Source organism: Pezoporus wallicus, unplaced genomic scaffold (genome assembly GCF_028554395.1).
Source record: "Pezoporus wallicus isolate ANWC-B61680 ecotype Strahan unplaced genomic scaffold, APGP_CSIRO_Pwel_v1 contig_14789, whole genome shotgun sequence".
NCBI classification, from domain to species: Eukaryota; Metazoa; Chordata; class Aves; order Psittaciformes; family Psittacidae; genus Pezoporus; species Pezoporus wallicus.
This window is the reverse complement of record NW_026642978.1, coordinates 88,663-102,479: the sequence shown is the minus strand read 5'-3', so window position 1 is coordinate 102,479 and position 13,817 is coordinate 88,663. Positions and strand designations below refer to the sequence as shown.

At 46.7% G+C, this 13,817-nt stretch overlaps 1 protein-coding gene across 6 annotated transcripts in view; it reads right to left on the bottom strand.

Annotated features, from left to right (window-relative positions):
- The window catches only part of SGSM2 (small G protein signaling modulator 2), a 43,985-nt gene that overhangs the window by 5,741 nt on the left and 24,427 nt on the right, over window positions 1–13,817 (bottom strand). For 2 of the 6 annotated variants that reach the window (XM_057396468.1, XM_057396471.1), the window contains exons 7-18: window positions 13,670–13,804; window positions 13,282–13,406; window positions 12,231–12,298; window positions 10,901–11,064; window positions 10,441–10,570; window positions 8,929–9,063; window positions 5,592–5,742; window positions 5,009–5,073; window positions 4,413–4,558; window positions 3,835–3,963; window positions 1,170–1,352; window positions 8–394 (exon numbers count right to left, since the gene is read on the bottom strand). In XM_057396468.1, coding sequence (XP_057252451.1) covers window positions 8–394; window positions 1,170–1,352; window positions 3,835–3,963; window positions 4,413–4,558; window positions 5,009–5,073; window positions 5,592–5,742; window positions 8,929–9,063; window positions 10,441–10,570; window positions 10,901–11,064; window positions 12,231–12,298; window positions 13,282–13,406; window positions 13,670–13,804 — 1,818 coding nt within the window. The remainder of the gene's footprint in view (window positions 1–7; window positions 395–1,169; window positions 1,353–3,834; window positions 3,964–4,412; window positions 4,559–5,008; window positions 5,074–5,591; window positions 5,743–8,928; window positions 9,064–10,440; window positions 10,571–10,900; window positions 11,065–12,230; window positions 12,299–13,281; window positions 13,407–13,669; window positions 13,805–13,817) is intronic. The other 4 variants (XM_057396470.1, XM_057396469.1, XM_057396472.1 and 1 more) reach the window with 4 other exon arrangements.

The following is a 13,817-nucleotide window of genomic DNA, read 5'->3' as shown; positions in this document are numbered from 1 at the left end:
GACCTACTGTGTAGGATGCAGCGCAGACAGAAGCCACGTCCATTAAATAGTCCCCGTGGGAACACAGCTGCTCTTCTGCTGCAGAGCCCTGCGGCTGCAGCACAACTGCCTTGGCCTTGTGCAGCCGCGGTGCCTCTGGGTCAGTCCTTTCCCCGTCAGCGCCCGCTTCTTCCTCAGCCCCCTCTTCAAAGGAGCCGCTCTGCCCGTCCTCGATGCTGGACAGGATGCCCGAGGCCACCGAGTAGTTCCTGGAGGACGGGAGCCCCGAGTCGGGGGAGTCGAACTCCACAGCCTGGGGCTCTGCAGCGGCTGCTGCTGCCGGGGTGAAGCGGGCGTCCTCCTGCCCCTTGCAGTCCCGCTCCATGGAGTCCGGTTCATCCACAGAGATAAAGACCTGGGGGTGGGCAGGGGAGAGGAGAGGAGTGGGGATGGGGGAGAATGCATTCGTGTAGCAAACGCCCCTCCAGCCATGGGAATCGGCAGTGAAGCAGATCACTGATGAGTAGAGCTTCCCTGCATGCAAACAGTTGAGAGCTCCTCACTCTGTCTTTACACTGGGGCTATCAGTCTAAAACTATTAAATACCAATTCATGATCTCATATCTGTTTCCTGTGATGATGTCTCCCCTTTCATAATCTTCAATTAGAAATGCCTTGGAATGCTGTGAAGCTTCCCTGCAAGCGACAGCAACACTAAAAGCACCTGGTCATTGCAATGACAATTCAGTCTGCCCTTCTGCTTAGCATCTTACCTTAGATTGACAAAGGTCCCCTCTCCCAAAAGAAAATCCCCCCACCAAGCTGACAATCAGGAACATGACAGAATCAAAAGCATGCTTTAATAGTAGTGAGCTTTTGCTCTATGCTGGATTTGAATAAAGGACCTATAATAAGGAGATCTAGAAAACTATTTCTCTACTGACAGAGGGATCTTCTATAGTAAGTGATTCTTAAAGCCTCTTAGGAAGGTCCTGCTTAAAACCAGCTATAGACTACCCAAAATACAGAGCTCTGAGCTCTAGCGTAGGCACTACAGCTTCCCGTTCTGTACAGGACTCAAGTAGCTCCAGACTGATGGAGCTGTGCTAATGTCAGTGTCTGTGTCCCTGTGCAGATGCCAACCCTCCCGCCCTGCCCGCACCGTACGGGTGAGAGGAAGGAGTACCTACATCATTGCTGATGGTGGAGTCCCTGTGAATGAGCCTCTGGACGTGGCTGTCGATGCTGCTGCCTGAGGAAAACTTTGCCAGCGTGGCAGAATGGGATTCCTTCTCTCGCTGCTTCACAACGACCTCACAGGCTTTCCACTCTGCCATGACCTTCTGGTAGCGGAGAGCGATGTCTTCATCCACCTGCACACAGACAGCCACTGAAATGGGGGTCTCCTTGAAAACCAGCACGAACAACGAGTGGAAGGCAGGAGGGAGAGGAGTGAAGGAGGTGTAATGTTCAAAACTGAAAGCCTGAGGGATCCTGATGCCCTCTTGTGCAGCACTGACTGGAAGGCGCAGTGCCTGGAGCAGTAAGATGTTGTGTATTTAGTGCAGGGAATAAACTATCACTGCAGTTGCCAGTAAAGGTTCATGTGTGCATGTGTAGATGGCATCAACAGCACTTTGCACAGGAAAGAACAGGAGGTGTCCCTGCCTTTCATGTGAAACCCCCTGTAAGAAGTCAGATGCAGTCTAATGGAGCCATTGCTGCTCTGACCACATTATTCCTAATTCCATTACACCTCTTTCCCTAATCCTTCTCTGTTCCAACCATACCATAGCCCTTGCAATGAACTGCAGGTCACAGCTTTACAGACATCAGCCTGTACAGAGTTAGCTGCTGGAAGAACCTCCTGAACAGTGGAATTCCCAGCTCACACAGCCCATGCCCATGCCCTGCGCATGCCAGATCCAACCACTCTGGTTCCCATAGTAATAGAACAGACTTTTGCCACTCCTGGCTTCCTTTGTTGAAAGACAGACACAGAACCCCCCCCTCCTTCAGCTATTAAGCAACATATAATAATGTTCCTACTCTGTTACTTGTCAAGAGTTGAAGAGAAACTGCAACTGTGAGCTGGCTTCAGGCTCTGGGCTTGCTGGCTGGAGCTGCTACCAGAGCATTCATGCTAGGAGCTGCAGGCTATTTGTCACTTGAGGTAGCTGTCGAGTCATAAATCATGAAATACAACAGTTAGTGGAAGGCTGGAGGACGGCCACGTTTGGGAATGATACTGATGGATGACTGCGAAAATACCATCAGAAGGCAAGGCTGATAAATCACCCGCGATGGCTGGAACTGAGGACACGGGAAGTCTCCTGTACGTGCAAGTGTTATGACTGGTTTCATGTCATTCATTTAATGGACTCTCACCTTCAGCAGAAAGCTTTAGACTCCAACAGCGCTTTTCTTTGAGCAGTCGGTTATTCCAGTTATTTACTACTGGTGTGCAGAAGGGGGTGAACAGGTATGGGGGCTCCTCTCCAGCTGTGTTCAGAACTGGCTAATAAAGATGAGTGTGAGGAAAACCAAGTCCAATTGCTGCAGCAGTGCTTAGTAACAAGAATGCTGCTTGTCAAGTGCTCCCTGTTGGCAAGGTAGCTCATTTTGCCATTGCAAGGCCCTAGGCTCAGGCTGCCCTTCTGATCTGCAGGTGCTCACAGGGATATGAATTATCCCTTGGAATACAGAATAATTGGGAGCTAGCAAACACCAAGTGTTTTGATATCCTCATCCATTTAATCCCGAACAGGATCAGCTTCTGCATGAGCACTACCTCGCTGGTAATAACACTAACAGAGCAGCAGATTAATGTGTTAATTATATTTCAAGGCAAACCTCATTACTGCTGTAGACAGTTCAGCAAACATTTGGGTGATTCTTAATGTCATCGTGGAAAGCATCTAGGAGTAAGTTCTGCTGTATCCTCAGCACTCTGCTTAGGAGCACATCCAGTTTCTGCTGGTGAGCACAGCTCAGTGAAGGGATGGCTGGCTGCCACTTTCTGTTTGTTACCAGGCTGCTGTGTTATGGAGGCACTTGCCTGGTAATTATAACAGATGAAAGCACTCAGCAAAGTAAAAAGTTGATGCTGCTCTAAACAGATTAGCAAAGGGAGATGGTGTAACAAAGAGATGGGCAAATTGTGGTTTCATTAATGGGAACTATATCCGTAATGCTGGGTTTCTGACTGTGAAAGAAGGCTGTGACATAACCTAGGCAATTATTCACTGATCAATGTTAGCAGCAACATGGGAAATATTAAGAGCAGTAATGTCTCATCTGAAATTGCACCTTGTGTTTCACAGAGGCACATCTGATTGAAGTCTAGCAAAAGCATAATGAACTTACAAAGCAAAGCCTCCTCTGGGTACTTTTAGCCTCCAGACAGTAACTCCAAGGGCACTTCAGAAGGTACATCTGGGCTGTTCACAGCTCCAGCAGAAGTCTGCACTCACACACGCAGCATCTTACAGACACATTAGTTATTTCAAAGAGCATTCCGAGGTACAGCTCAGCTGACACCATGTAACAGAGGGATGCCTCCAATTGCTATCCAAATGCCAGCACTTCCTGGTTTACGGGACAGATTTGTGGAAACAGGATCTGTTCAGGGCAAATGCATGGCACAGGCAGAGCCTGAATGCAGGTTCCTTGTCTTCAGTAAAGAACTCTCTTTCAGTGATTCCCAGCCATGATAACATGATATAATCCCTCTACTAACACGTCACTCGTGGTTTCAGTAGCATTTTTTCCCTTAGGAATATTAAACAGTAAGAGAGACTAACACTTGCTATTCAGAAAACAAACACGATTCAGCCCCCGGAGCGCTGTGCTTACCTGCTCCATTTCCTTTTTGGCCATGCCAAATTTATAGTGACCCAACAGGAATGGCCACACTTCCTTCCGAATCTCGTGCTGCACCCCGCCGTAGTAAACTCTCCTCAGTAATTCCAGTTCCTTGTAATTCTAGAGCATCACGAGAAAGAGGTATTGAAGGGAACACATCTTTGTCTTCCTCAGGCATGCTCATATGCACTTAATACCAGGTATAAAGACTGTGAAATGTATGCATGGCACTATATACATTTTGCCACTTGATTCAAGCCTTTAGGGCCCTCGCTCAAATCCAGTCTGATGTGAGTTGTCATGCCATGAGAATAATCTAACTTTTAATACACCAGAGCCATCATGAGATTGGTTGCTTTGATGTTAATTGATATCTTTGCTATCATCAGAGAAGCAACAGATAAAAGAGCCTCTAAGAATCAGCTCTCACTAGAAAGAGAAGTGATCCTGTGAGGACAAGAAAACACCTCTAAAACTTCCTGAGGTCCCTTCTGAGGAACACAACGCTCACCACAGCAGTGGACAGGAACTAGCGCAAGGGTCATAAAGCTGTTCTGCTTCTTACTTACCTTCTTGTCCTTCTGATACTTGCTCCAGACCTCTTTCGTGAGGCCGCCGGCTGCACTGGAGGGTTTGTCAGGTGGGACAATGGTGTGGTTCACGAGGGCAGAGAGGTGCGTGCGCACCGTTGACAAGTGGCGGCAGTAGGCAAGCCCTGTGGTGGGCAGGAGGTCAGCTTTGATAAATGAGCAGTCTGGTATCAGCAGCTCCTTTCTGGAGATGAAGCTGTGACATTTTCAGCCTGCCACTAATGATCCTGTATGACTAAACTTGCTTTGTACCGCGTAAGAATGAAGAATTGAAACGGAGCCAAAGATGAAATGAATCTCACACACACTAGCAAAATGCAAGCAGAGTATTACACTGCAATGTAAAACTACCTGTGTCCTCACTAAGCATCAGTTCACCCATTGCTATGTGCAAAGCCCACAGATAATGGAACTCTGAAGCTCTGAAAATCGAGTCACATCCATCCCGCTGCCCCGAGGTGAGCTGACTCACAGCAATCCATCTGGGGCTGGACTGCTTTCTAAAGCAACCATCACATGGGTTTTAGGTAAGCATATGGATATCACAAGGATGGGACAGAAGAAGCTTCACTTACATCCATAAAAGGCTCTGGAAACTATTTGCCTCTTCATGCTGTCACACAGCATCTTTAATGGAGTTCTGTGGAGAGACGTTAACAGGAACACAATGGGTCACGAGGACAGAGACTGTGAATTTGATGTTGACCCCTGTGACCCACACATAGAAGTTCTTTCTCTGCCATGAGATTTAGTTAGCTGAAGGACAATAATAATGATAAATTACACTTCTTAAAGCATTCCCATCAGCATTCTGGTCCAAAAGAGATTCACCTGGCACATGTAGCTACAGTGCAGGTGCATGGTAAAGGTCCTTGTCAAATGAGATGAATTGTTGCCCTTCACTGTAATTATCAATGACTTGTTAACGAAAACACTTCCAGAGCTGAATTATATTAAAATGTACAAAAGAACTAGATGCAATTTTTCCACCAAAATGTGACTTAAAAGTGGTTTAATAGGTTTGTTTTAATAAACAAAATTTCTTGCTAACTTCACCTTTTTATGTTAGAAACTACTTGGAAATTGTTACTTTCTGGTGCTGCAACCAATGCAACCTTTTGTGGCATGCACAAGTAAGGCCTCTGCACAACTGCTTACCTGTCATGGATGCAGCTGCAGCAGCTGGGTATGTCATAGGGAGAGCTGCCCGTTGAGCAGGACACACAGGAGGAGCCCTGGCTGCAGTGCTCCAGCTGCCAGGAGAGCAGGTTTGCCCCGAAGCCTTGCATCTCCAGCATTTCACTGTTGTCTGGGGAAAACCAAACAGAACAGCAGCCCATCAACCTGCTTTCCTCTTTCCCCCTCTTCCTGCTGTGCATCCTGCTGGCTTCATGCTTTCCTTCCCAGCAGGCTCTGAACCTTGACTCCATAAAAGGGAGAGCATCCTAAGGAACACAGCCCTTGGCACATCTAAACCAGCTGCATGCTGTGCACAGTCCCACAAAGTCAAACCCTTCACCATTTCCCCCCTTCTTTCTTGCACATCCCAGTTGGTGCTTCAAGAGAACAGGAAAGGTGCTGCAGTAACTGGTTCCTGTGTAGTGCTATGGCAATGTTATTTATGGCCAGAAGAGATCATCTAACCCGACCTTGTATTTAATTCAGGTCTCAGAGTTCCTGGAATCAGCCACGTCACTGCTAGTCCAGCTGCAGTGAAACTTTGAGCACAGAAGAAATTAAGTCAGACTGGTTCAGTTCTTTTCAGAAGATGCTTCCTTCCCCCTCAGAACCAGATCCTAAAAGATTTAGCACACGAGGATAGTTCAAGTCCTACTAATGTCAAGGCTATGTTTATAGAAGTAGGATTCTCTGCAGGAAAACGTGATCCAACAGTACAGCACACCTTCTTGGTTATCCCTGCTCCACCAAACCTACTTCCCTTTTCAACCAGCTTCAGGAAGGCAACCCCAAAAAATCAGCTTGGCTTCAGCTCTCCAACGTCCCCAGCTGGCACTTGAGCTCTTGGGTTTTTGTTTCACAATAAATAACTGGCCTTTCAGCTCACCCATGATTAAAATTAAGGCAAATGCCATAATACTGCATGTCACTAACTTCACATTTGTAAGTAAAATCCAGTCCCCTGGGCCGTGCTTTGAAAACATACATTTGTTGGGCGGTGGTAGGGGCAATTCCAAACCATCTCATGCATTTTCAATCAAGGTAGCACAAAGCATCTTAGTAGTGCCTATTAGAGAGTGGGCATAGGTGAGGAAGGAGTGGGATAAAATCATCTGGTAACAGAAAAAGCACAGGCTCATGCGGAAGCAGTCATGTGTGTTTCATTCCACAAAACAAAGTGTGATGCAAAAATGCTCTTCACCTTAATTCTTCAGGAAGGAGCTGAATGACCCAGTATTTATTGCAGCTTCTTATTGGGTTCAAATAAAAACCACTGGACAAGCATTTTTAGATCATTATTTTTGGCCTCCTCTCTACAGACAAGAAAAGTGGGTTTTTCAGTTTTAATTTTGTATTGGTTTTTAGAGCACCAAGGTATGAACCCCACAGAACCTAAGGATTCAGATGAAAGGTACCTGAATTAGTGAAGAATTAGAGTGAACAGCATCTTTTATTCAACTGTAGTGGTGTTATCTGGAACTTCAGCGACATGCAGAAGTCGAGCATGTTGCAAGATGTGAAAGCAAATGGCTGGCAAACCTGCCACAACAGTGTTGTCATTATGCAGAAGGGATGCTGCTGGAGAGACAACCGCCAGTCCAGTCTGCTCAGCAGGAATCACTACTCAAACAGCAGGCATACTCTAGCTCTTTAAGGTTAAACAGGCAAAAGCAGGTATCTGACAACCGTTCTAATGGCATAACTCCAAATTTCCATCATCTGACTAAAGACTAAATTGGGTTTCTTATGCTTCAGATCACAGCGTTAGCCCTTTAACACGTGTACGTGGCAGTGTCAGACCTTCCTCCTTTCCATTATCACCCATATCCAGACATCCATTGTCACTTAAGACACACGAACTTCCTGGTACAGGATCTTTTTATAAGGGAAGTACTGTGGTTTGGGATTTTCTTTCCATCCATACCTTCCAAGAGCTCTTTAACTTGGGCTGGACTTCATCAGTTCCTAGGGACTACTGCCTTGGAATCAGCATGTGGGCAGCCTACAAGAAGTGAGGAGTACCTCCTTGAACACATGGTCTACAGAGAACTTAAGCACTACACAGAAATGCATGGCAATGACTGTCTCCTAGAGTCAGTTCCACCAGACCAAACTAACATCCATTTAGAACCAGAATCACTGCTCTGCTATTTAGAGGTATGAGTTTCTCATCTGGAGTCCAGATATGTTGTGTTTTCCTTAGGAAACAGAAATACCAGAGAAAGCATGCTCATGCTAACATAATTAATGAAAAAAACAAGACGAGCCAAACTTGGAAGCAGCTTCTCTCCTTCCTACTTCTGCAGATACCAAACTTTTGACAGCTACTTTACAGCCATCTGAACACAGGGAAGATGCTGTTCTTGGTGATACCCTCCTGTTATTAGGAGGAGGCGGAGGCTGCTCTTTGCATTGTAACAGGAGCATGCCAGGTTTGGCACATGTGCTTGAGAGCTATCAAGGCCAGAAGTCTGGTGATACTGTGCAGTAACTGGTAAGTGTAGAGGGGGAGGGACTTCACAGCAGCTAACGGAGGGGCTTCGACCTGTCTTCTGCACACCTGCAGTCCAGGCTATGCAGGAGGGGTTTGGCCTGGGGAACAGACTGTTCTGTACACCATTCAGCTTCCTCCTGGAGAGCACAAGGATTTCTCAGTCTCCAGAACTACATGACTAGATCCTGACTACCTGCTAATACACACGCTTCCTGGGAATACCAACTTAATACATCTGTTGTCAATTGCTTTAGGAAAAGAATTAGATGATGGATTTTTGGAGGGTGGAGAGTCTGATCACCCGAAACCCATCTAGCCTAGGGATGCAAGCAGAGTGAAACCACCTGGCCACAGAAAGGTATTGCATCTCCATACAACCCCTCCACACTTCTGCCCTATTTTGTCCTCAGACACACTCCATTTGTGACTTTGCCCAGCACATCACAACTGCTGCTGCAATGGTTCACCTCTGATCCTTCCTACACAAGGCAGCTCTCCCCAGCTACTTAAACTGAACACAAAGACCTGTTATACTCCCTCCTCCTCCTCTTGTGAAAACATGCTCTAGTAGCCAGCTTTTGTGAAAGACAGGTGGTTTGTCTGTTCAGCAGCACACATGCTTAGAGGAGAGGGGAGATGCTGTTGTTTCCACTTCCCATAGGCTGGGAGTGCACTCCCAGCCTCTAGGTACTGCCAGCTTCACCTCCAGATCTCACCGTGTGAGTGAAATGTTCTTCCTTGTAATAATGCCAACACTGTTGTGTGCATCAGTGGAACGAGCTGCAATAGAGCTCTGGGACACAGAGGGAGGAGGATAAAAACCTTTCATCCTATTAGGAGCTGTGAGGTTCCGAGAGCAGATCATTGATAGCATTGCGTGTAGCTTATCTTCCTCCTCCTCATCATCGTCAACAGAGGTAGAGCGGCTGGCAGCTAAGTGGTGGTAGTTAATAGTTACTGCTCAAAGAAAATAGTGAAAGAGGAGCATAAGAAGAGAGAACTCGATGCTGTGGGAAAGCTCAAAGGAACATGTTCAGCAAAGACAAATCCTGCCCTTTTCCTGAGGCTCCTGTAAACGGGTATGAAAAACGAGCTTCGTAACAAAGAAAAGCATGCTCCACCAAACACAGGCCAGCTTGTGACTGTGCACAGGCTGCGTCACACATGCCACCTCATGGCAGCAGACAAAGGTCCCGGTGCCAGCCTGCAGTAGGTGAGGACGCTTTTTAGCGACACTCCATGGGAATTCTGGGCTCACCTAGCTTCTCTCCTTCACCATGCCCTATAATGCTGCGGCCTCTTTGCCACTCTGCAGCCTGTGCCAGACGCATCTGGGCAGCAAACGTTCTGTTCCCCCAGCTCTGTCTGCCACTGCAAACATGCAAGGTGCAGGCCTCCTCCTCTGCAAGGCCGAGGCAGGAGCAGCTCGCGCTCTCTGCACTGCACAGGCAGGTCTGGGCTGAATGTGCCCATGGAATCTGCAGTCCCCTTGATTCAGGCAAAGGCAGAACATGCTTTTCCTGGTGTGTGCATGAGCTCACCTGTGCAAACCCAGAAGCCCTAATAAAGCGTGGCCACCACTGCGGATCAGTCCCCTGGGTAAGGAGGGTTCGGTTGAGATTTCTGCTTTTTCAGTAAGTCCCAATAGGAGCAGCACATCCAATTGCCCTGTAAACTTTAGGATCTGATCTCCTGGGTAATTCTTGCTTCTTTGCCAGGGGACTAAAACTCAAAGAGGCTCAAATGCCTCTTGCATGTAAGGAATTTGTATTCACTGATGACATGAGGTGGTTTGGTGCTTGGGAATCCATTTAGTTTCCTTGGAAGGCCTTTATTTATTCATTGTTAAGTTTTTGCTTCCAAAGCCAGGAAAACTTAGGCCAGGGAATTCTTGGGGTACTTTAAGAGATGAGTTTATGTTTTTTTTTAATAACAACATTATGAGCAAGCAGTGTGGCCAATAAAAATATCCTCCTCGGGAGCAAAGCTGCTCTTGGCTAGCCAAGCAATCCTTTTGCTTTTAGTCTCAGTTTGCAAGCCCAGGGGAGTATTTTGAAACCTTCCTCTGCAAAACACAGAGTAAATATCCTCTAAGATAACGAGTTTCACTGCATTAAGGAAACCTACAATAAGCTGTACCTGCTCACCACAATTATCACCCAGTGAAATTTTGCAATAGGGTTTTGTTTTCCCCATAACCTGACTTGTCTGTTCCCTTCTGTTACTTCCGAGAAGTAACAAGGTGGTCTTGGTGGTCTTAGGGCTTTGATTTGGTTTGGGGTTTTTGTTTGGTGGGTTGGTTGGTTTTTAACAAAGCAGAACAAAGGCACTTACTGTTATCATGCTTGTGCCCTGGATAGATAATTCTGAACACATAGTCTGTACAAGTGTCTTCAGCTGGGGTCTCCTCCAGGTCCACTGATTTGCTGCTGTTCCGTTTTCGAAGCTTTGGAAATACCTTACCCTAGAGAGAATAACAGTTCCATACATTCAGCTCTGAATGACTACAAAGCACAACAAACTAAGTACTTCAGACCTTTGGCATTCTAAGACTGAACTTCCAATGTTGGGAGGAGATGAGGGAGAAAACAACAGTAGAATCATATATAGCAGGTGGCTTAGGGGTACCTATCACTAAATAAAATTGACTAAATAGGGTTATTTTGCCTCCCACTTTACTATAAAGCAGCTGGAAATGAATGCCCAGACTCTGTGGAGCAGGATGGTGCTGTTTGAACAGAGACATTGAGATCAGCCCTACACACTACAAGCAGCTCATCAGAGAAGACGGTACCTTGCCCTGTTGGGACCACAGGGGTGGCTCCAGCTGGCCACGAGGCAGGAGACCATTCTCCAGACAGGAAAGGAATGCGAGGAGGTGACCTCCTTGGGGGAAGTGCAGCGGAGGTCTCTGGGTTCCATCCTGGCTCACCAAGACTAACGTCCATCTGCTTTCTGCTGCAAAGGAGGACAAGGGGAGTCCACACTGTTACATCGGAACCTTGATTTTTTGCTCTGACCTTCTAAGTAAATTTCATCTGTGATCATCTCTAAGCAGACAAATAAACCCCTGTGAGCCCCAGAAAGCTAGGGATGTCTCAGTCCTTGAGTCCTAAAGAAGCTCCAGATACAAGCAAACTATGACCCAGGACACAGCCTCATGCAGAGACATTTAGAGTGATTCTGAACACTGATACAATAAATAATAAAGGAACAACTAAACTAAGCCTCTGGTGCATGACATAACTTGACAAAGGACACACAATTCAGAATGAAAACCAACCTAATGGATGTAACCAGAGGCTGCCAGCTTTACTCTTATGAGAACTGGTAAGTCACAGTCCCTGCTGTCACTAGAAACTGAGAAGAAACAAGGAAAACCACCCTGTGCTCTGGATACTCCTTTAAGCACAATGATCTGCATCTCGTACAACTGGCAAAAGAATGCAAGTGAGTTAGGTTTTTCATTTCCTTTTCCAAAACTGAATGAATGAGGCATCTGGAGCCACCTGGGTAAAGGGGGAATCTCCAAGAGCAGGATGTACTCTGCTGTGCAAGTTCCAGCCTGGTAGCTAGGTGCTGGGCAGGACCGCCAAGTGTCTGTCATCTTGTGCAAGCAGCAAGATTCATGTTGTGCATATGCCTGGCACCCCATACTGAAACAGCTTTCTCAGTGAAGAACAGCACATGCTGTCATGTTTCATGTCGGTTGTTTAATCCCCTTCCCTAAGGAACTGCCACAGAGCAGAGTGGTGATGCCTCTGACCGTCAGTGGAACACGGGACAAGCACAGTGTCCTGGGGGAGCTGAACAAAGTGAGGCAAATGGACCTGAATTAACATTGCCATTGTCATCCAGTGCCAGGTAGGAGTCCAGATTTTAACCCTCATCCCATACATCCATAATGAGTTAGAAGTGTTAATGACAATGAGGGAGGAAAAGCAGTCACTCAAGTGGCAATTCTCTGCTTATGTATTTTAAAACAACACACAAACTGTCTTCTAAAACAGCCTCCTTTTGCAGTAAAACCCTAAAAGGCACCACATAAAAAGGCAGCAGCATTAACATTCACCTGGCAGAAAGGGGCTTTGGGAGCGCCCCATGAGAAGAAGGTTTATGCTTACGTTGCTGATGGCAGTGAATGCAGACAATCTGGCTGAGTGGCACTATTAGTGCGTAGTCCCAGTAAACACTAGGAGGGAAGGAAAAAGTGCAGGACACATTATTTTCCATATTCAAAAGTGTTTGTGGTTCCAAGCACCCAATAAAACACTCTGCTAAGTTAATAACTCCTCATTAAAGTTGGCAAATTAGCAGTCAAATAAAAGGCCAAGGAACGAGTTCCCCACAGTGGAAGGAAGGCACCAGCCTTCCCATAACCTCCCTTTCCCCTTTCACTTCCCTGTCCCCGCCACTGCCCCACACCAGATACTGCAGTGCTCTGGCTAAGGTTAAAGTGCCTGGGGCACAGGCTGGGCAATGGTCTTGTGGCTGGGTCTCAGGACAGACGGGTTCAATTCTGTCTTGCACACATGATTTATGGGCAGCAGCTGGTAAACGCACTGGGCCTCAAGCTTTCAGATTAAACAGTGGGAGCAGCTCCGAACCCTTCCGAGAACAACCCGATCAGAGTTTAGCACAGGGTAAGGGTAGAGGGCTTTTAGACAAAGAATGGTGTGGAAGAAGCATTTGAAAGCAGTGCTCTGGGGGTGAAGCAGCATTCCCTGAGGAGACATACCTGCCTGGTTCAAGACTACCCGTCTTTCTACTGAAGCAGAATACCAAATTCGATGAATAACTGGTCTAATGAAAGACAAGGACACTGCAGGTTTCTCTTTTGAGGCTGAAATCAGCCATGCTTGCCAAGTGATTTGTGACCCTTTGAAGGGAGGTACTAGGGTTGTAATGATGGGAGGTAGTGTTGAGCCTCTTCTCTTGAACACCTGGAAAAGCGGACTTTTGTTTTCCTTTTGAAAAGCCCTTATATCCAAGTGCATTACAGGACCTTTGGAAAGCGGCAAAACAGGAACAGAACCCAAGCTGTGTGGCACCTTAACTTACGCACTATTCAGAAGTGCTTCAGTCCAATCAGCCTCGTTACACTTACGTCATATTGCCAAGTATACAAGAAATAAACACCACGAATGCTTCCAATCCTCTGAATGCAGTGACTACCTTTTCTCCAGCTCTGAATCGCCAAGGGTTCCATTCATCAGCTGATTTGGGGTCCATTTTAACGTCAAACTATCTGCTGACTGATGAAGGGAGAGATAGCCAGGAATTGCCTCCAAGTCATCTTTCTGTTCACAGAAGCAACAAACAGGCAATTCAGGTGACTGAAGTGCACAACTGTAATTGTCATGTTCCAGTCTTCCTATGAACCACCAGTTCCACAGCAGTGAATTATCTAGGAACTGCTGAGGGAAACCTTAACATCAAATGTACTGGTATTTAATACTGGGGGAAAAAACACAAGCCTCTTACACCCTTATCCACACTGCTGACCTCTTGAGTCACAGCCAGGCAGCAGCTGTGTCTGTTGGCCCAAACTCAGTGTACTCACCGGCTGGACTAAGACGTTGTTCTTCCCATACAAAAGGTGAGTTCGGGAATTCTGGTGCAAGGACTCCACATACTCCCGTGCCGAAGCAGCGAAGCGATCCTCTGACATGCTCCCACTTGAGTGTCGTTTCCGGATCTAGCACACACAG